Consider the following 21,040-nt stretch of genomic DNA (forward strand, 5'->3'; position numbering starts at 1 on the left):
CTCCAGAAGTACCTGTGAAAAAATGCGCTACACTGGCTTCCCGCTCTTTGGCTTCTTCTGGATGTGGATCCCTGCATTCAATTGTCGGCCAATCATAATCAACCAGCTTCGGGCAGATGCCAAGGACCTCAGCAGGACCATCATGGTCAGACTGCAGGAGCACCCCAACCAGGTACGGGGCTGGTCATTGATATTAATCCCAAAGTCATGATTGACACCTGATTGACACCTTTTGTTCAACCTGGAACCCAGAAATGCCATATTACCTTTCCTCCAGAAATTTATTCTAGACTCAAATGAGGCAGGTGTTTTTTCCAGAGCAAAAGTCATCGAAAGGAACACAACACAGTCACAACGACACAAAAATATCAACCAAAATCCAAACTATTTAAGTGAAATTTGGAATTCCTACTCTTTTCCCCTCTTTGTGGAGCACAGACCTCCAGCGTATGAAAGAGCATCCCATCTGATTGATCCCACTAGAGACCATAGGATTTTGGGGTTAAAGCATCTCAAAGTGCCTACTATGCACCCCTGCCCTTGTGCACTTTATATTTAAATCACTGTATCTGTTTTCATCAGAGTTTGGCACATACCCTGTACCAATTAAGTATCTACCATCTTGAATGTCTCTACTGTATCTTTACTCTTTTGGAAAAGGGACTCCAGTATTGCACACAGTATATTTTTCCTAGCAACTATTGCTTGTTGAACTTGCTAGTCAATCAGGATTACTACGATAGGGCTATAGGGCTAAATTGAGTAACAACATCATTCAACTTCTCCAGAAGGCAAACCAGAAGGGGCAGTCAATGACTGCTAGGAAATATGCCATATAGGTTAAATAGCCATACCACATAATTTAGATATCCTCGCCACATAATCCTAGTGGTTGTGATAAGGATATTGCAATTCAGAATCTTTTGCGAGCTCTATCTATCTATCTATCTATCTATCTATCTATCTATCTATCTATCTATCTATCTATCTATCTATTTATCTATCTATCTATAGACACACACTCAAACATATATATAATATATATATATATACGGGGAACAACCTTTACAACGCGGTTATTACACCGCGATGCGGTTACATCGCAATCGTTACAACGAACGCGATGTAACCACGCTATGCCATTACAATGCAAGTCTTTACATTGACTTGCGCTAGATGGCGTGCTAACATTAAAAATAGTGTAGTTTACTATCCCAACACCTTCCCTACTGTTAAGTGGACTGGAGTTGGAATAGTAAATTACACTTTTCTAATGTTAGCACGCCATCTAGTGCAAGTCGATGTAAAGACTTGCGTTGTAATGGGATAGCGTGGTAACATCGCAGTCGTTGTAACGGCCGCGATGTAACAGCACGCGATGTAACAGCACGCGTTGTTACGTCATACATCCATATATACATATTACCTACTGGCGGTCGCCAGTAGGTAGTTATAGTTAGGACCACGTTTCCATAGGAAATCCGCAACATTCTATTTTGAATAACTTTGGCGCCGGTCGACGAATCCTCGCGAATGTTTCAAAATAGGTGGGGCGCTACGCTCCGCTCCTTCCCTGAAAGTCTCGGGGGGATTCGTCAAGCGGGGGCTGAGATAAAAGGGGGGTCCCAAAACGCGTTTTTCCCATGTATTTTTTCATAGGACCTTTAGACAGGGCTACAGCCCGAACGGCTGAACAGAATTACTAGAAATTTGGCAGAGAGGTAGTCCTCAGGTCAAGGAAGTGCCTTTTGTAGGTTTGGTGTAAATCTGTTCAGTAGATTCTGAGAAAATAGCCTTTAAATCAATATATATATCTGAGCCAGCTTACGGTGCGCTTACGGTACGCTTACCGTACGCGTACGGTGGCGTGCGCGTGCGCGATTCTGATTGGCTCTTAGATCTTAGTAAACATTCGAATCGGCCGAAACCAGGAAGCGGCGGCCGCCATTTTCTCTCTCGCACTGAGAGTGATGTTTAAAATATAAAGCACAAAAACATGTAAAGGGGCTGTTTAGACAGCTCCCACACACATAGCAATGTTGAGGGAGTCCCCAAAGATCCCCCAAGGCCAAAAACGGAATTTTTATTTTTTCGCTAATTTCGCCGATTACGCTTACCGTACGCGTACGGTAAAAAATTATAAAAAAAAAAAAATGATCCACACTCTCTCCACCCCGTGTGCAAATGGTGCCCGAAGGACACCATTTGTGCATGGCTTATAACATATACGAAAAATTAAAATATTACCTTTCAAAACGAAGTGCATCATATGTCCTCCATGTGCGCACGGTGCGCGAAGCGCATCGTGCGTACATGGCCCATCTAGCGTAACGTGGGCACGCGGTGCGCGTAGCGCACCGCGTGCCCACCGTGCGTGCACGGCACTAACTGCGTAAAGTGGGCGCACGGTGCGCGAAGCGCACCGTGCGCGCACGGAACGAACTGCGTTAAGTGGGCGCGCACACCACGAATGGCGTAAAGTAACTTAGCATTTAAAAAACCGTACAAATTCACTGAAAAAACCATAGGTTTCACACACGTTATAGTTAGGAATTAGCATTTAAAAAACCTTGCAAATTCACTGAAAAAACCATAGGTTTCACACATGTTATAGTTAGCGGAAATTTTACTGATAAAAAACCAATGAAATTCCCCCGTTATAGTTAGTGCAGGCAACTATAACTCACGCGACCGCAATCTTCTGCTGATGACATATGTGTCTTTATGAAAAAAAAATATTTGTAATATATGTATAGCTAAAAATGTATGGAAGAAGACATGGGCAAATAAGTGTCTAAATACAGTATTAGCATCAGCAGAGGATTGCGGTCGCGTGAGTTATAGTTGCCTGCACTAACTATAACGGGGGAATTTCATTGGTTTTTTATCAGTAAAATTTCCGCTAACTATAACATGTGTGAAACCTATGGTTTTTTCAGTGAATATATATATATATAGAGAGAGAGAGCGAGAGAGAGAGGGAGTTGTGTTTAATTGGTTCTACCTACCAAATCAGATTCACAACTTTTGCACTAAGTAAAATTGTGACACTCAAATAACTATAAACATTCAGTAGAAGAAACTTCCCACAAACGTTTTTATGCGATTACATTCTCCTGCAGGCTTTTGTTGATCATAAACAAGTGTATCCACTCTCTTGTTTTTTAATACTTCACAACCTTCATGAAGTCTTTTGCCTTCTGAATTTCAACATTTTTGTCAATTTCATAACATTTGTGAAGAAAAGCACTTATGGTTGGTAACTTCACTCAAACATGAAAATGCACTCATATTTCTTATGACAAGGCAATAAAAAGAAATGTGGACCAATAAATTGTTTAGAACAACTGTACTAATAACCACACATTAATTTATGTATTACTACAGTGCAAATAACACATTTTAGTTTATTAACACAGTACAGCAAAATTGACATAAAAACACTTTTTACTACCACACAGATTGCATGTAACAATTATGCCAGAAATGTACATAAATATGTACATTATCTACATTTTAGGTCAATCCTTTGTATCCTAGTCTGACATTATGAGGAGCAGAATAACATATATACTGTGATGAAACGTGTAGACATTGGGAGGTCATCCTTAGTAATAACATGTGAAATATGTATTTTTTTCCATTGCAAATTAACTGTTCCTTAAGCACAAAAAACAGTAATGTCCTTTTTCTCTTGCACAGCTCCTTATCCCGATGAATCTGAAAGTTAGCGGCCTTGACTTCATCCCTGGAGAGCGCCCCATGGACAACTTGGCCTCCGTGGATGAGACCCTAGACATCTTCCACACAATCCTTTCAAACCTCCCCCTGGGCAACATGGAACAGATCCTGAACGACATCGAGAACCTCCGGCGCATCCTGCACTCCCTTAGCCAACTGCTGGGATGCAGTGGTCAGAAGAGAATTGACATGGACACCCTGGGGAACCTGACAGAGGAGTACGCCAAGTCTCCGTACACAATGGAGAAGGTTGCAATGGACAGGTTTCACAAGAGTCTCCACAAAATTGTCAAACATTTGGACCACACCATGAGCTGTTGAGGGGGACAATTCCACCCACCATGAACATTGTTCCATTAAACTTCAAAGGGCTGTTTATGAGGAGAGCACTCTAAGCCAAAGATTACCAAGTTGAGGGTATCCACGGTTATCGCTAGTTCTCAGACATCCTTACAGGAGATCAGAGAACAAAGTTTCTCTCACTGTACCCCAAAAACTGTAAAGGGGTCAGAAGCCCCAGATATTTCAAAATACGCTTGGGATCAGTGGGTTTCCAGTCGACCTGTGAAAACTCACCAGATAGTGATATTTTTGCGTAGTCCACATCATATTTATGAACATATTTTATGAATGTTATTTATTAATTATAAAACATTGTGATTTGCTCAAACCATTGGAAAGTTTTATAGGGTGAAGCCAAAGTCTTTGCACATCTTAACTTTGAAAGAGGAGAGTCTCACACAGGCGAGGGGGTGACTTTTATAGACTGTAGTCTGTGAGTGTATGAGAGAGAAATGTGTTTTTATTTCTATTTAAAAGACATCTTTTTACATAATGTTGATGCAAGTATAGACCACTGTGTTCTAATTGTAAGATTATGAGAACTGCAAATTTGGTGAAATAATCATTTAGCCAATTGCCCTTGGACTTTCAGCGGTTAACCAGAGAGACCTCATTAACATGAGGGCACATTTATTATCTTTAAAAGGAATAGAAGCCAGAACCGCTAATCGCTCTGTTGACATGGCAGCCATTTTGGAATGGGGTATAGGTACTCCCTGAGGGTCCTGCGACTGGGCTATGGCAGAAAACAAAAATCAGTTCATTGATAGGTACATTATGTACAGATATGTAATACATAAATAATAGCAACCATTGACATTTCTAATTGAAAAGAAAAGTGGTCTTATAACAATTATTGATTTCGGGCTGCATAGCAGGTAATTGTGAACTATCTGACTTCATTCTGAATCAAAAGAAGGCAGCAGTTTCATTTTGGTTCAAAAATGGCTGCTCATTGCACTCATTCTGAACAGGCTCAGTTCAAGGCTGGCCCCGCTCTGAGTGCACTTACATTGATGTTTGTAATTTAAGTTGTCATCAGTTTCTATGAGGACCTTGTTCTCCTTTTACAATGTATTTATTAATGCCAGTTGCTTTCCATCTTTTCAATGTTCTAATATTGCTTGAGTTTAGCCCCAGGCGGATTTTCAAGCAAGAGGAGGCAAAGAGCATCTTTTTTTAAAGAATAAGAAAAATGTATTTATTTATTTATTCTATGAACTATTTTTAAATTAAAGTTTGTACTAAACAATTCCGTTTTTGAGTGATCTCTGGTTGTTGCTTTTTCAGCTAGAACTTCTTGACATGAGACTTTCATCATCACAAAAAATATTCTTAAAGGCATCTTAGGGCACCCAACACAGTGTTTGTTTGAGTTCCTCAGAGAGAGAGAATGACGATTCTCCAATTATCATACAGAGAGAATCTTGATTTAATTAAAGAAAACGGAGGCTGACATTATGCAATAACTTTTATTGCTGCCCAGACATGCAGCCCTTTAAAGTGTAACAAATAAATCACAAATAAAACATTCCAAATAACATAACAATGCACCATGGCAACCAACTATCTTCCTCTTAGAGCTGCAAAAGGTTTGACAATTTCTTCCAGGGTAAACGTCATTATGAGTTGATTTCAAAGATGTAGAGTCTGAAAGAGAAAAGGTAATACTGGTAGAAACTATTTCCACGTACGTAGAATAAGGAAAAACATGACAACAGAGACAAATTCCATATAAAGAACATTGATAAATCATCACCAGGGAGTGGTGGGAGGGATAATGTCAGCCTCCGTTGTCTTTAATGAAATCAAGATTCTCTCTGTATGATAATTGGAGAATCGTCATTTCATTACAAGACCGGAGGCTACATTAAGCAAGTTTAAAGCTCTCCAATGCCACATTGCTTACATGTTCTGTAGGTTTAAGATAAAATGTAACAAAAGTAGAAGCATTTGACCAGTCTGCTGCTTTAAGGATATCTGAAAGAGAACCTCCACCCCAGAAAACATTACTGGCCATAGCCCCCCGGGAAGAATGAGCACCAAACTTGGATAAGTCTATACCTGCTTCCAAAATCACCGTTCTAACCCATCTCGAGATAGTAGGAGAAGAGACTGCCTTGTAGGGTTTAACAAAGGAAATCAGTAACTGGTTTTCATTTAAAGGTCTTAAAACATCCATTTTTTGCTCATACACTTTCATGCAACTTACCACACAAAGTTTGGGACAGTCAAAAAAGAAAGGGTTGTAAATGTTTTCAGACATTGTCTTGGTCCTTTTCCAAATCTTGAATAATACACCATCAGGGGACTAAATCCTATTAGATAATTCTAACGTTTTAATGTCCGACACTCGTCTAAAAGATATTAGGCACAGAAGAGAAGCTAACTTAATGGAAAGCTGTTTCCTTGTAAGGAGACAGTTATCATACCAGGATGTAAAAAGGTCGAAGATAAGATTTACGTTCCAGAATGAATCATATTTGGCTTTAGGAGGAAGTTTAAGTCTTATTCCTTTAATCACTCTGCCTATTAAGGGGTCAGTACCGATAGAGAAGTCATTTAACAAGAAATGCCCTGCGGAAGTTGCTGCTCTGTAACAATTAACTGTTCTATAAGAAAGTCCTGATTTAAAGAGGTCTGCTAAGTAGTTTGCTACTTCTACAACAGGTGCGTCCACGGGATCCATATGCCGTTCCAGGCACCAACTACACCATTTTTTCCATGCACCGGTGTATCTTCTCCTTGTTCCCAGAGCCCATGACTCATCCAATAGGTTCTTAACCTCTCCTGAAAGGCCTGAGTATCTTCTTGAACCCCTGAAATATTCCAGGCAAGAAGGTTCATGTATCCTTCTAAGAGAAGAGGGTGTACCTCTCCTTCTGGGCCCTGAAGGAGGTCTAAACTCCCTGGGATAAGGCATGGAGTTTCTATCGTCAATTCCATCATGCTTGGGAACCATATTTGAGAATTCCAAAAGGGAGTAATTAGAACAATGCGGCAATGCTCCATTCGAACTTTCAAGAGAACTCTCCGGATTTGTGCGAAGGGAGGGAAGGCATTGCAACTTAGTGCGGTCCATGGTTGGAGAAGAGCGTCCACTGCAGTTGCCAGTGGGTCTGGTCGCCAACTGAAGAAGGGATCTATCTGAAAGGTCAGTCTGCTGGCAAAAAGATCTATCTTGAAGGGGCCTCATAGTTGAACTCTCTGGAAGACCGAAGGATTCAGTTTCCAGTCGCTCAAGTCTCTTAGGAACCTTGAGTTCCAATCTGTCCTTGTGTTTAGATGACCTGGGATGAATTCCGCTCTCAGAATTATTTTCTGATCTCAGCAGAAATACCAAATTTTCTTGGCTAGATCTGCTAGAATCTTTGACCTTGCTCCCTCCAAACGGTTGATGTAAGAGACGGCTGTAAAGTTGTCTAATTTGATTTGAACTACACTGTTTTTCAGGATTGATTTGAAGCTCATTAGGGCGTTCAAGCTCGCTAGCATTTCCAGACAATTTATGTGAAAGGTCAGTTCCTCTTGGGACCATTTCCCCCCGGTTTCCATCTTTCCAAGTCTGGCACCCCAGCCTAGGTTGCTTGCATCGGATTCCAGTATGTAATCCGGAGAATTTCCTAAAATTGCCTTCCCATTCCAACTGTCTAAGTTGTTGCGCCACCATAGGAGGTCCTCTCGAGCTTCCAGAGACAGTGGAACAGTGTCTGAGTACCAAAGACCTTTCTTCAGTCCTGTAGATTTCAGTCTCTGTAAGGCTCTGCAGTGAAGGAGACCTGGGGAAATTGCTTGAATGGATGAAGATAAGAGCCCTACTACTCTTGCTAGCTCTCTCAGGCTCACCGTGGCTTTGGATAAAACATAAGAAACTTCTTTCTTTATCTTTGATAATTTCTTTAAGGGAAGTTGTAACTGAGTTAGAGGTGTATTCACCTGGAAACCTAGGAACTCTAGGTTTTGCGAAGGGGTCATAATGGATTTCTCTACATTGATGATGAAACCTAGACTCTCTAGAAGGTCCGCAGTCCATTTCACGTGAGACAGTAATTCTTCATGGCTTTGAGACATCAGTAAGATATTGTCTAGGTAGATAATCAATCGAATTCTCTTCTCCTTAGAGAGGTTACCACTGGCCTCAGTACCTTGGTGAAGCACCAAGGAGCCGACGATAGGCCGAATGGGAGACAGCGAAATTGATATGTTATACCTTTCATACAAACCTTAGGTATTTCTGAGAGTCCGAATGCATAGGGATTGTAAAATAGACGTCCTTTAGGTCTAGTTTTATGAGCCAATCTTTCTCTTGGAGGATATCTCTTAGAAGGTGTATACCCTCCATCTTGAAATGTCTGTATACAAGGAAGGAGTTTAACTCTTTTAGATTTATCATGGGGCGCCAACCCTTTTCTTTCTTCTTGACGAGAAAGATTGTGCTCACAAAGCTGGGACCATTGTTTGAGACGATGAAAATCGCCCCTTTGGTTAGCATTTGACTCACTTCCGCATCCACTAGAGTGGCTTTTTGTTGGTCTAGGGTAAGTTCTCTTGGTTGTTGGGCCTGGTAAGAAGAAGTAATAAAGTCTATTTTGAAGCCTTTTTACAGTCTCTAGGACCCAGGCATCGTTCGTTATGGACGACCAATTGTGACTGAAAAGGGAAAGCCTTCCCCCTACCTTTGGGAGGGAAGAACCAGGAGGAGGGGTCCTTACCTTGTTGTCCTTGGCCTTGGAATCTTCCTCAATTGTTTCTGCCTCGTGTTCAACTGTTGCGGCCCCTCTGGGGGAAGAAGTTATTAATCCCTCAGTAGTATCTTGAATATCTGCGTTGGTTTTGTTGGTAAAAAGGACCTGTTGTATCCACGGGTGGCAGCCGATCCTGCTCTGTCAGCCCTTCCAAAAACTCTGCTTCCGAACATGCGTCTCATGTTTGTTTGGGCTTTGATAAAGGCGGAGAATGTGGAGACGTATTTTCCAAGGCTTCTAATGAAGGTCTCTCTAAAGGGTAGACCGTTCAGGTCTCCTTGTACATCCTTGTTTGCTAGGTCCCCCAACTTGGGGTTCATACACATTAATATGGCTCTTCGTCTTTCAGAGGTTAGGTTGGTGTTGGCGTTTCTGAGGAGGCAAATGGTACGCTGGCTCCATCCCCGTAGGAGTTCGGTGTCAACCGGAATGCCATTCATTGAGGACTCTTCGGCTAAGTCCAGGATCCTGGCAAGAGAGCCAAGCGTGTCTAGAAGCTTATCGTGGCACTGCTTCAGGCAGTGTTCCAGGCCCTTACGAGGATCTCTACCGGTTTTGAAAAGGAAAGTCAGTAATTCAGGGTCAAGGTGGGAGTCATGCCCGCCTTGTTGTCCAAAAAGGGTCTTGGACACTCGGACTTTATGAGATTGCGTGAATCTCTTTCAAGGGGTTTTCTTATCCAAGCCTTAATAAATTTGGATACAGGATCTAAGGGCCACCAGTCGGAACCTCTAGGGTGGGTGATCTTGGAGGGATTAAACATCTCAGGCCCTGATGGGTCTTTAATAGAGTCAGAGTTGTTGCTAGATTGACCCAGATCCTCATCAAGGAGGTCATCATCAAACTTCTCTTGGGGATCGAAAACATATTTGTCGGCCTCATCATCAATATCGACTGGAGACAGATAATCATCGTCATCTTCGATGAAGTCTATTGTGCCGCGATGGGCACCTGGTCTCTGTGTGTCGCGAAGGGCACCGGTGCCTTTTGCGCCATTAAGGTCGCTCATTCTTTTTATGCCGCTCGGGGCACCTAGATCATTTGTAGCGCACAGGCTACCAGTAGACAAAACCCTTGGTAACACGTAGGTTACCATGAGGCTCAATGTGTTTGGACTTTTTTAGGACCTTACCGCATTTCTTGGGGAGAGTGTCCTGCTCCTCTTCAGAAGAGAGTGCTGGGTCTGTGCCGGGAGTATTCCTTTTTCTTTTCGCAAGTGCTGCCTCTACAGCTTCCTTTAGGGATGACTTTAATTGCCTCTCAAAAAGGTTCATCAAGCAGTTCTCAGTGAATGAGGTCTCATTAGTGGGTTGAGAATCGTTTGAGACATATTGTTCTTATAATCCCCCCTTTTCTTTTTATTTTTATGAATTCAAGTCCTAGGGATGTTGTTTCTATAAGGCTTCCCTTTAACTTAATTTGTTTCCCCTAAAACCTTGTTGGACGAGCTAAGATTACTGAAACGATGGCCCTGATAGGGAGAAAAACAGCTGATCCTGATCCGTTGGCTCAGCGCTGTGCGTCTCCATGGAGACGCACAGCGCGAGCCATGAGCGGGCCTTGCGAACCCCTCATTTTTGCCTTGCGGGTCACAATTCAAGGAGGAAGCTATTAATTTTGCGAACGGTCTCTTTGCCGGAAGAGCCCGGAAATGCGAGGCAGCAAGCGTAGGCTTGAAAGGTTTCTCAATGTGCAGGCGCGTCTGTCGTTTGGCGAGAAGAGCCGAGCTTTGTTAGTTTCCGATCCATGAAGTCGAGCCTAGTCAGTTTCTGATCGGCAAAAAGGTAAGAGCCCAACCGTAAATTGGAAGGGGATCCTTAACGAGTAGAAAGACTTACCTATTGAGGGATAGATCGAACAAAATGGTTTAAATACAGACTAAAATACACAGTTACTTAACAGTGTTTGTAAATAAACAGCTTAAATGTGTATATATGTAACTTAGCAGTTAAATCAGCATATAAACTGTTAAACAACATCAAAGTTAGAGAGATAAGAAGAAGTTGTACTTAACTGTCCAGGAGCAGTGAATAAAAGAGGAAGATAGTTGGTTGCCATGGCGCATTGTTATGTTATTTGGAATGTTTTATTTGTGATGTATTTGTTACACTTTAAAGGGCTGCATGTCTGGGCAGCAATAAAAGTTATTGCATAATGTAGCCTCCGGTCTTGTAATGAAACTATTCTTATCTCCCCTCCGCCCCAGCGAAAGATTTTATGATTTTGAAATATGCAAGAAAATCGCAAAATCTGTACTCTAGTAAATTTTTCCGTGATTTTCAGCAAAGTCCCCAAAAAATGTAATAAAAAAACTAAATAAGTCAACCCCGTTTTTTGTTGGCTTTCTGCTGCCGCTAGTCCAATAAGCAACATGTCAGCAGGCAATAGTGGTGCTAAATTCCTGTGTTGCCTGACTTTACAGCACTTACACATGCAAGCCTCCCCCACTTCTCTGCAGATAGCCTCATCTAGCACCCTTACTTTTATGACACCCCCCTCCCTGCAGCACCCTGCCTCCTGTGAATCCTGCTCCACTGCTGGATCTCTCTCCCTTCCCACCCTCTGTGCTCCCACTGCAGTGTTATCTCTGACAGCCGACTACCCTCCAGCTCCTTTCATATCCCTGTGTGTCCTATCGTCCCCTTGTCCACTGCCCTTTGTCTCCAGTGACACCATCCCACCTGCCCCCACTACTCATGGCTCCTCTGCTCCTCCACTTTGCCTCCTGTGACCACCCTCCTTTCGCAACGTATCCGCCTTCCCACCAGATTATTCTGAGACCACCACCATGTCTCAGGTGCCCTCTGCTACCACATGTAGCAATCGAAAGCAGATTGTCTAGTGCCCAAGAGTGCAAAGTTTTAGAACGTTTTAGAACTGAAACCTGCACTTGCTGGCGCCGAAAAGCCTCCTACTCCGCGATGTTGTGCTGCTGGAGACTGCTAGGTTACAGACCGTGACTTGGCACAGTCTCCAGCACTGATGGACCACAGAGCACGCAGTATTTTTGTGGTAAGCACATTTTTTGACTACTGCAAAAATTCTGCACATTTTGTGGAGTTAAGCAGAAAATGTTGCTTCTTCTCATTGCAAAACTTGCCAATCCAAGCTGCGAGATCCAAGGAGAGGGCGGTCTATCTTATTTATAGATCTTCCACAGCACCGGGACAGTTGTTTTGTAATTGTAGGAGACGCATAATTTCTCTATCACTAACAGACCTAAGAGCCTAATGCAGTGTGTGTGCAAGCCTCAGAGGCATGGAGATCCTATATCACTAGCAATCCACCCCATGGCCAGATTTTAATAAAGTGGGTATCCACTCCTCTGAGGTATGGAGCTTTTCTATCACTGACAAGCCATCCCCTGGACCAGAGACTAATGCAGAGTGTGTGCATGCCTCTGAAGCAGGGGCCTTCTCTTACAAGCAAACCACTAAAATACCAAAAGGCATGGAGTCAATCTGCAAATTTCAGAGGCAGGGCACCTCACTCACAAACATACTGTCTCAACTTCACAGGCTAAAGAAGTGTGCCTGTACATTACAAGAGCAGGGAAACTCTGTAACAATGCAGAGCCTAAAACAGATCTCTTACGAATAAACCAACAATCAGAGTCCAATGCAGACTGTCACTTCTCCTCCACTCTACCACTCCACTGACCAGAAATGTCACTAGAGTGCCCACAGTTGGACTGGAAGCTCACTTTCTACACTTTCAAAAAACCCTCACTTACACTGTGCTTGGGTGAAAACACTCAATCCTGAAGTGATGGTATGCCATGTTATGGAACGAAGTGTCGGTTGAACTACACGCAGAGCTGCTGCAGCAATGGTAAACATGAAAGGTTTGCATTTGATACCACTTACGATTTATCCAATAATCATATATACCTGTTTCATCTTCATCGACTCCTTTAACCATGATTTATTCACTGGCTTTTGCAGTGCATCTATACACGTAGGCGCTTATGTTCATTCTCAACACCCCTGTGCCCAACTACTGGATAAAACTATAGGAAGGGAGAAGATGTTATTATAAAGATGTGGTGTCCATGTACAACACAGGCAACAGGCAACAGGGCACAGAATGAGAGGAAGTGTGACTGAAGTGCAACTAGGTCCTAGAGCATCAGATTCTGGTCCATACTCCAATCCTATCCAGGGATGGTTGGTAAGCAAGACCATTATACAAACTAAACATTATCCCTAAATCCAATTTAAAAAGGATAGTGAATGCTTTGTCAGCAGAAAAAGGATATAAAAACAGTTCAGAAAAAATGAGTGATCATGTAGTCTTTCTAAGCTACCATAAGAATCTGTATAGATTCAAGTGCCTAGCGTAGGCCCAGGAGGTCAGAGCCCATGACAAAATGACTGGATATCTACATAAGACAGATTTATATACAATGAGACTAAATTGAACCCAATTTGAACAGTGTTAAGGGTAATCCTGAAAGTCAGGCACATAGCCGGCCCACATTTGGCCTAAGTTAAACCATTGATAAGAATGTTCGATGTAGTTGGTCTACAGCAGTTGTCATGTCATTTACTGTTGCTGGGCCGATCTTACTACATCAACTCTGCCACTCTTTAATACTGCTGTACCAGTCAATCAGAGTGGTCCATTGTCCATAGTGGTTATCATCTTGTAAATGCTATGGCAGCAGTAATAGTAAGCTGTAAGGTCACTTCGAACTGGTTTACATGTCTCTTGGGAGGTCAACCTCTTTCCAACTCTGAGGCTGGAAGTCAGTAGCTTTATTCATACATCAACACACTTTCGGCCTCAATTGAGCAAGTGTCCACTGACTTACCAGACCCGAACACACCACAGAACCCCAAGGGACTGGTGTTCCCTAAGACTGAGCCAGGTGAGCCCAAACCCAAACTATTTGTGCAATCCCTGGCAATTGACAACACTGACACACACTCAGTGGGCTAGTTGAGTGAAGTTGAAAGGGCCGATTTGAAGTGTACCCACTACATGATTGTTTACCATTCATTTTGATGGACGAAAGTCAGAGATGATCAAGTTACATGGACGTCCATGAGAGGAGCAGCTACTGCCCTTGCTTGTTCTTTGCTAATGTTGATACTGCCCTGACTACCAAGACTGTAATATATGGAGCTGGAGGAGCTTAATGTAAACAGGAAAGCAAGAACCCTCTCTATTCAGTAGCAATAGAAGGCTGGTGAGGGGCAAAGGTTGTATGAAAGGTTCATCATCCCTGTGTTGTCATGGGAGATCAAAGGGTGCATAATGTCACTTCTGCAACTCGTGGGATTTTGGCTCCTGGATGTCCAGGTAGAGTTAGTACAGCACTTTTTAACTAGATAAGGACCACTGAAAAGCAAAGCAAGTGTTCTTACAAAGAACTTTATACTAAAGTAATTTCTCCTCACCAGTGATGAGTGAGATTTCAAAATAAGGTGAGTGATTTACATTCATTGTGGTTTTAAATGCAACTTGTATTTGTCAGTCAACTGAAGAGGAAACCTTTCTATCTTAGCTCGCTTCAGTCTTACTAGACTCTCAAGCCTAGACAATCATAGCCTAACAGTGAGTCTTGACTTTGCCACTGATTCTCTTCTCCACACCACTTACAGTCGGGTACAGTGCTGCTTGAGATGTTGTTACTACCCAATGCGTGTTTGATTGGGTAGAACCATTTCATACATTTGTTAGCCTAACCATTTTCCACAAAAGGGAAAGTAGGCCATTCGCAACCAACATTTTAACCTTTCTTAATTTAATGAAATTTCAAAAATTTTACCTGAGATTGTGTAAATGTTGGACTATAACAGGTTTTCTGTGGTACATTTGCCAACACAGCCCCTGCTTTCTTTGGTAAATTTACCATCATCGACAACTGTGTGTGATGTCCTCTTTAATGAAGGCATTGTAGTGGCAAGATGATTGTTGAAGGCAAGCAACATGGAAATTTCATTTATTTCTCCGAAGGACCTGACCTGGGAGGCTTTTCAAAGTTTGAAGATGGCATCCTCGTCACCACTGTATATATAATACATTATTTGTTGCCAGAAAAACGTCATTTCAGGCAAAGTCTCGATTACATGATTGAAGGTCACTGGACGTGTTCACTGTGGTTTTAATCCATTGGGAAAGAATGCGTTACTTTCAAAATGACTGATGGTAGCGAACATGGCTTCCAATATACAGTCAGTGTTTCAACTTTTCATTAGCCACTGAATGGGACTTGGCTTTCTCATTCTTTCACTTCTGAAAGTTGGAATATTCACTTACTGTGGCCAAATCCCAGCATTGGCATGCACTACAATCAGAACCAAGAGTCAGAGTGTGGTCATTTTTGTATGACTCTCAGTAGCAAGTGCACTTTTGATTATAATTATTTAAGAGACGGTCCAGGATTAGTCAGTATGTTTCATATAATAAATCATAGAATGGATCATCACAAATTAAATCAAGAATATGTTTTGATGTAATAATCAGCGTCGAGCTGGTTCTTTTTGTTTATCTTTTCTTGAATTTAATTATATTATTTATTTATTCTGATAAGCAGGGTATACACAAGAACAGCCAACACGTGTTTCGCCTCTTGTACGCCTATGCCTGGAGACTTTTCAAGGCTAAAGTAAAAGTGCTAATTTAAAGTGTGGGTGAGACTGCGGTGTATTAATTGTTCAATAAGGCTGCATTCTTATACAAGAAGTGAAAAACGTATAAAGTCAAGCCGGGTAAAGCGGGAGAGGTTTCTGAAAGGCCTGAGGTCATCTGGGATAAGGCTTCGTTAGAGAGCACTGAAAAAGTAATGAAATTCTGTGGTGTTGCGGTTGCAATCGGGTCTCTGCAGGCCAATAAACATTACTGGGCTACCGGTTCAAAGAAATCAAGGCTTCTGAAACCTCTTCCAATTTTCCACTCTTCACTTTATAAAGTATTTCGCTTGTTATATAAAGATACATCCTTACCAAAGGATTAGCGTACCCTGGTCTCACGACCCTTTAAATTATAGCTTTTAAGTTCGAATTGAAAAATGCCCCTGGCCTGCACGCCACAAGGAACGAAACACGTGTTAGCTGTTCTAGTGCATACCCTGCTTATTGGAATAAGAATATAATATAAATAAAAACGAGAAAAAAACAACAAAATGAACATGTTCGAAGCTGATTAGTACATAAAACACATATTGTTTATTTCATTTGGATAACAAATTCTATTCCTGCACGCTCTCTAAAAAATAATACTAGTCTTTGTGGGCCACGGGTGATTTACCCACGCAGAGATATTGTCAGAAGTCATAAAGATTTATTGAGCGCACATATCACCCGTGGGTCTCAGAGCGCTAGGTAAAATTCGATGGAAGGCAGAAGAGACGACTGACAAAAGGAGCAAGCACACATTCAACTTATACTAAGCCCTGTCCAAGAGGCTTAGAATACACAAGTAATTTTAATTATAATTTAAACCTGTTGTGTTTACCACAGGTTCATATATAAATATAAAAATATTTTAGTCTTCAAAATGCATCTTCTCTTCTCGTAGCACTATTGAAATTGGATTATTCTCTCACTTAAAGATGCCCTCAGACCATATTTATTGAGGCACAATGAGCACATTTCTCTGACCTCCCCAGCCATAGATTTGAGCTTTCTCCTCTCTAAAGGGTGCTCTCCATTAAGTCCTATAAAATGTTTGAGGGTGCTACTCTGCTATGTGTGTGTCTCCTTCCACCTCTTGCAGATTGAGTCGAGATTACTATTCTGCACAGGAATCATCACCTTCAATCTCTCTTGACTGATTTGAGATTTCTGCTTTGCAATGGATCTATGTACTTCGGCCTCTTTATCGACTGACTTGAGATTCTCACTCCCATATGTTAGCTAGATTTCTCATTGGATGCATCTCCAACGACCACCCTATTGATAGCTTAGAGATTGCTTACTGAGCAGTTTGTTCATTTCCTTCGAGGTCTCTAACAATAGGTTTGTGTGTATAATGAGTGCTTCTCCTTCATACTCCCCGCCAATGCATTTGAGCTCCTCCTCCGCAATAATTTACCTCCTTTAACTACAGCACAAAGTAAGTTGAGACTCCATACTCTGCAGTGTGCATCTCCTTTTGCATCTCCACCAATAGGTTTGATCCAGTTCTCTGCAAAAGATGAACGTCTTACAATCTATCTGCCAATGGATTTGAGATGGATGGTCTGTATTGGGAGCAACTCTTTAAGCAACGCATCGCCACACCAGCCTAGAAATAACTTATCCCTGCAAGCTCCATATCAATGGGTCTGAGCTAGCCAGTCTGTAACAGGTGCATCTCTTTCGACCTATCAACCAATTTGAGATTTCCTATTTTGCAAAGGCTGCATCTGTTTCGACTTCTCTACCTATATATTTCAAATTGCTAACTCTGCAATGGGTGCACCTCATTTGACCTCCCTATAAGTAGATTTAAGATTACTTACCCTGAATTCGGCACATTTCCTACAGCTTCTTTCTCAATCGATTTGATTCCCTACTACTAGATCTTGCATGGTTAAATCTTGAATGGGTACACCTCATTCGAACTCCCAATTAATATATTTGAGATTCCTTGCTCTGAAATGAGTGCCTCTACTTCAAGCTCCCTACCAATAAATTTGAGATTGCTTCTGGGAAATGGCAGCATCTGTTTTGAACAATGTAGCTTCTATCGCCACTCGGAAATCGATGCATCTCATTTGACATCCTAAAAGATTGATTTGAGATTGCTTACACTACAATGGGGGCTTTACTTTCAAATTCTGACCAAAGCATTTGGGATAGCATCCCAATATTAGGCCCATCTCCTGCTAACTTCAGACCAATGAATTGCTCACTGAGCAGACTGGACTATATCTGGAAACTCACAGATTTTGCATTCATATGATCAGAAAAATCTCTGTTATCCCTTTCTGCCAAACCTTAACACTTTCTACCACACTCATTTGATGATGAGTACAGCTAACTGTCTTCTTACCTTTGGAGTCTAGATGTGACTTTGGAATGTTGTTCCAAATCTGGGACATATCATTCTCACAACCTGCTGTAAGTAGCGCTTTTCTCTTCTTCCACATCCACAGATTGCATCAGCCTTCTTCACATTTCCTTCTCCCTAGCTGTACATGAAGACATAATTGTTATGTTATGTGTTTTTGTAAAGCACACTATCAACCGTGAAGGTATCCTGGGGCTGAGCATAAATTTAATTTTATAACATTATTTATCCAACACTACATTGAATCATATTCAGTCCCTGGAAAACCTATACACTGAACAAACCCTGTTTAAAATGCAGTTTCATGCCACCAACTAGTTGCACCTGGGTTGCCTAGGACACACTGATTGCATCAATCAATCAATCAATCAAACTGGATTTATGAACACGGCCAATCACCCGCAAGGGTATCCAGGTGCTGAGGGCCTTGCTGCCTCTAGTGGTGTCAGTTGAACAGCTGAGTCTTGAGTCCCTTCCTGAATTCCATAGGAGAGGATGAGGTCCGGAGGTGAAGGGAGAAGACATTCAAGGACTTAGTAGTGAGGTAGGAGAAAAAACTTCCTCCACTGTTGTTTCAGCAGATGCGAGAAAGAGGGAGGTGGAGCGTAGGTGTCTGGAGGGTTGGTGGAAGTTCATGCATTGGTTGATGTATTCCGGTCCTTGATTGTAAAGGGGTTTGTACATGTGGGTTAGCATATTGAATTGGCATCACTTCTGAATGGGGAGCAAGTGGAGCTTTTTGAGATGGGGGGGTGATGTGGTCTGTTTGGAGAGGTTGAGGATGAGTTTGGCTGCTGAGTTATGAATGGTCTGCAGTCTCTTAAGGAGGTGAGTGGTGATTCCTATGTAGAATGTGTTGCTGTTGTCCAGTCGGCTGGTGATTAGGGCTTGAGTGATGGTTAGTCAAGTGTTGATCGGGAGCGATTTGAAGATTTTCCAAGAGGGAAGAAGCAGGCGGAAGAGACTGTGTTGATCTGGCTTTTCATGGGGAGGTGTTATTCTTGAAGGTCAGTACTTCCATTTTGTTTGTGTTCAGTTTTAGACAGTTGCTTTCATTCAGTAGGCAATGCCTGTCATGCACCTGCGAAAGTTGGCTCTTGTGGTGGAGAAGTATTCTGATAGCGATAGGATGAGCTGGGTGTCATCTTGGTAGGATATGATGCTTCGTCCATGGGTTCTGATGATGTTTGCCAAAGGGGTCATGTATATGTTGAATAGTGTGGGGCTGAGGGATGAGCCCTGTGGGAGGCAGTCAATGATGTTCTTGGGTTCAGAGGTGAACAGTGGTAGGTGGATTCTCTGGGTTTTTCTGGTGAGGAAGGAAGCAATCCACTTGAGGGCAGCTCCATGGATTCTGATGTGATGTGCCTCGGTAAGGGTGTGGTGGGATATGGTGTCAAATGCTTCTGAGAGGTCGAGGAGGTTCAGGGATGCTGTTTTTCCCCAGTCAAGGAAGGTTCTGATGACGTCTGTGGTAGTGATTAGTGCAGTTTTGGTACTGTGGTTGGTTCGGAATACGGATTGGGAGGTGTCCAACAGCTTGTTGTTCTCCAGGTGTTCCATGAGTCAGCAGTTGATGGCTTTCTCGGACTTTGGCAGAGAGATGGCTAGTGCTTGAGTTCGTTGGGGTTGGCAGCCGTTGTCTTAAGAAGGGGTTTGACTTCAGCGTGTTTCCATTCATCAGGGAAGGTTGCCATGGTGATGGATGCGTTGAAGGTGGTTGTGAGCTTGCTGCTGATCTTCTTGCTCCCTAGGTTGAAGATATGGTGGTGGCAGAGATTCATGGGTGCTCCTGAGTGGATGGAGTTCATGATGGCTGTGTTTTTCTGTAAGGTGAGCAGGTTCAAAGTGGTGAGTAGGTGGCATAGAATTTGGGGTGTTTTTGCCAAGCAAGGTTTCCATACATATACATAGAATACCAGATGAGTTTTCATAGACTGAAACAATTATAACCGTACAGTAACTGAATTCACATTCTGCTCAATAATAAGTGGACCCACAATTGTGGGCTGAAACATAGAAGATTTCTACCAATTTACATATTTTCTAAGTAACCATACTTTCTCACCTTAAACATATTGGGGTGCTGGACTTCTCTTTGAGTTTATAACTAACCTCAGCTTTTTCAAAGGCTTTAGGAGCTGATTTATGAATATCTTTATACTCAATTAAATGTTCTTGAACTGAAAAAACTGATGTAAATAAGGACTGGTCTAAGGATAATATGCAGGGATGGTAATTATAAATTTGTGCATGTTACCTCTGCTAATCACAAAGTCTTACCCCAATCATCCTTTTGGAACACGGCTTGTTATTCTAAATACTGTGCAAGACACTAATTCAGACTTTCAGTCTTTTTGTCCATTTGAGGCTAATAACTAGTGGACAGATGAATTTCTATATCTTGCTTCATGCAAAAGTCAAACCAAAATCTGTAAATAAAAAGGGATCACATACCAGTAAGCAGAACCTGCAGGACATCATGCAATCCAACAATGTGTTGTGCAAACACTTGTGACATTTCTTTAGAAGTAGGTAGCCCAGGCAAGGATAAAACATATCTTAGTTAAATAATCCACAACCATTTGAAGTAGCAGGCAACCTTGACATTTGGGTAACTTTACAATAAAATCCATTGAGATGATGTGCTGAGACTCAGACGGGTCAGGCAATGGACTCAATACACCCATAGGATTACTATGAGAACTCTTAATCTGAGCACATATAGACCATGTTCGCGCATAACTCTTGACATCAGTAAATAGACTTCATCACCAAAATTATCTATTGACTGCTGCAGAAGCCGTATCCATCCCAGGATATCCAGCAACCTTTGAATCATGAACCCAATTCATAGTCTGGTGTCTTAACTGAACTAACAGTAAATAAACAGGTCTTCCTTAATGCAATATTCTGTTTCTTTCATGTCTTTATTCTTGTACCTTAGACCAAGTCTCCTTATCAATAGATTGAATTTCCATAGGTACTTTTGTAAAACAAATATTCCACATTAATTAAGGAAACAGCTTATTCATTTTATATTCTTAGGAGATGTAATTAATGGTGGGTCATCTGTCAACCAACTCTGACTTTCAAATTGATTTTATTGAGACAGGGCATGAGCTATACCTTTATGAGAACCCGCTCTATAATTTGCCACGAAATCATAGGCAGAAAAGAATAAGATTGATCTGAGTTGCCTAGGAGTATGT

General features: G+C 41.9%; 2 protein-coding genes across 3 annotated transcripts in view; one reads left to right on the forward strand and one right to left on the reverse strand.

Moving 5' to 3' along the window:
- LEP (leptin) lies at positions 1-5,335 on the forward strand. The gene is made up of 2 exons (XM_085653689.1): positions 1-172; positions 3,703-5,335. Exons 1-2 carry the CDS (start codon positions 23-25, stop codon positions 4,060-4,062), a joined length of 510 nt encoding a protein of 169 aa, XP_085509815.1. The 5' UTR covers positions 1-22; the 3' UTR covers positions 4,063-5,335.
- The window catches only part of LOC146855779 (uncharacterized), a 23,440-nt gene continuing 7,681 nt past the window's right edge, over positions 5,282-21,040 (reverse strand). For both annotated transcript variants that reach the window (XM_085653687.1, XM_085653686.1), the window contains exon 3: positions 5,282-19,654. In XM_085653687.1, the coding sequence (XP_085509813.1) occupies positions 6,395-8,116 (1,722 nt within the window). In that variant the 5' untranslated portion in view covers positions 8,117-19,654 and the 3' untranslated portion in view covers positions 5,282-6,394. The remainder of the gene's footprint in view (positions 19,655-21,040) is intronic.

The sequence above is a fragment of the Triturus cristatus genome, chromosome 4_1, assembly GCF_964204655.1.
Source record: "Triturus cristatus chromosome 4_1, aTriCri1.1, whole genome shotgun sequence".
Classification (NCBI taxonomy): domain Eukaryota; kingdom Metazoa; phylum Chordata; class Amphibia; order Caudata; family Salamandridae; genus Triturus; species Triturus cristatus.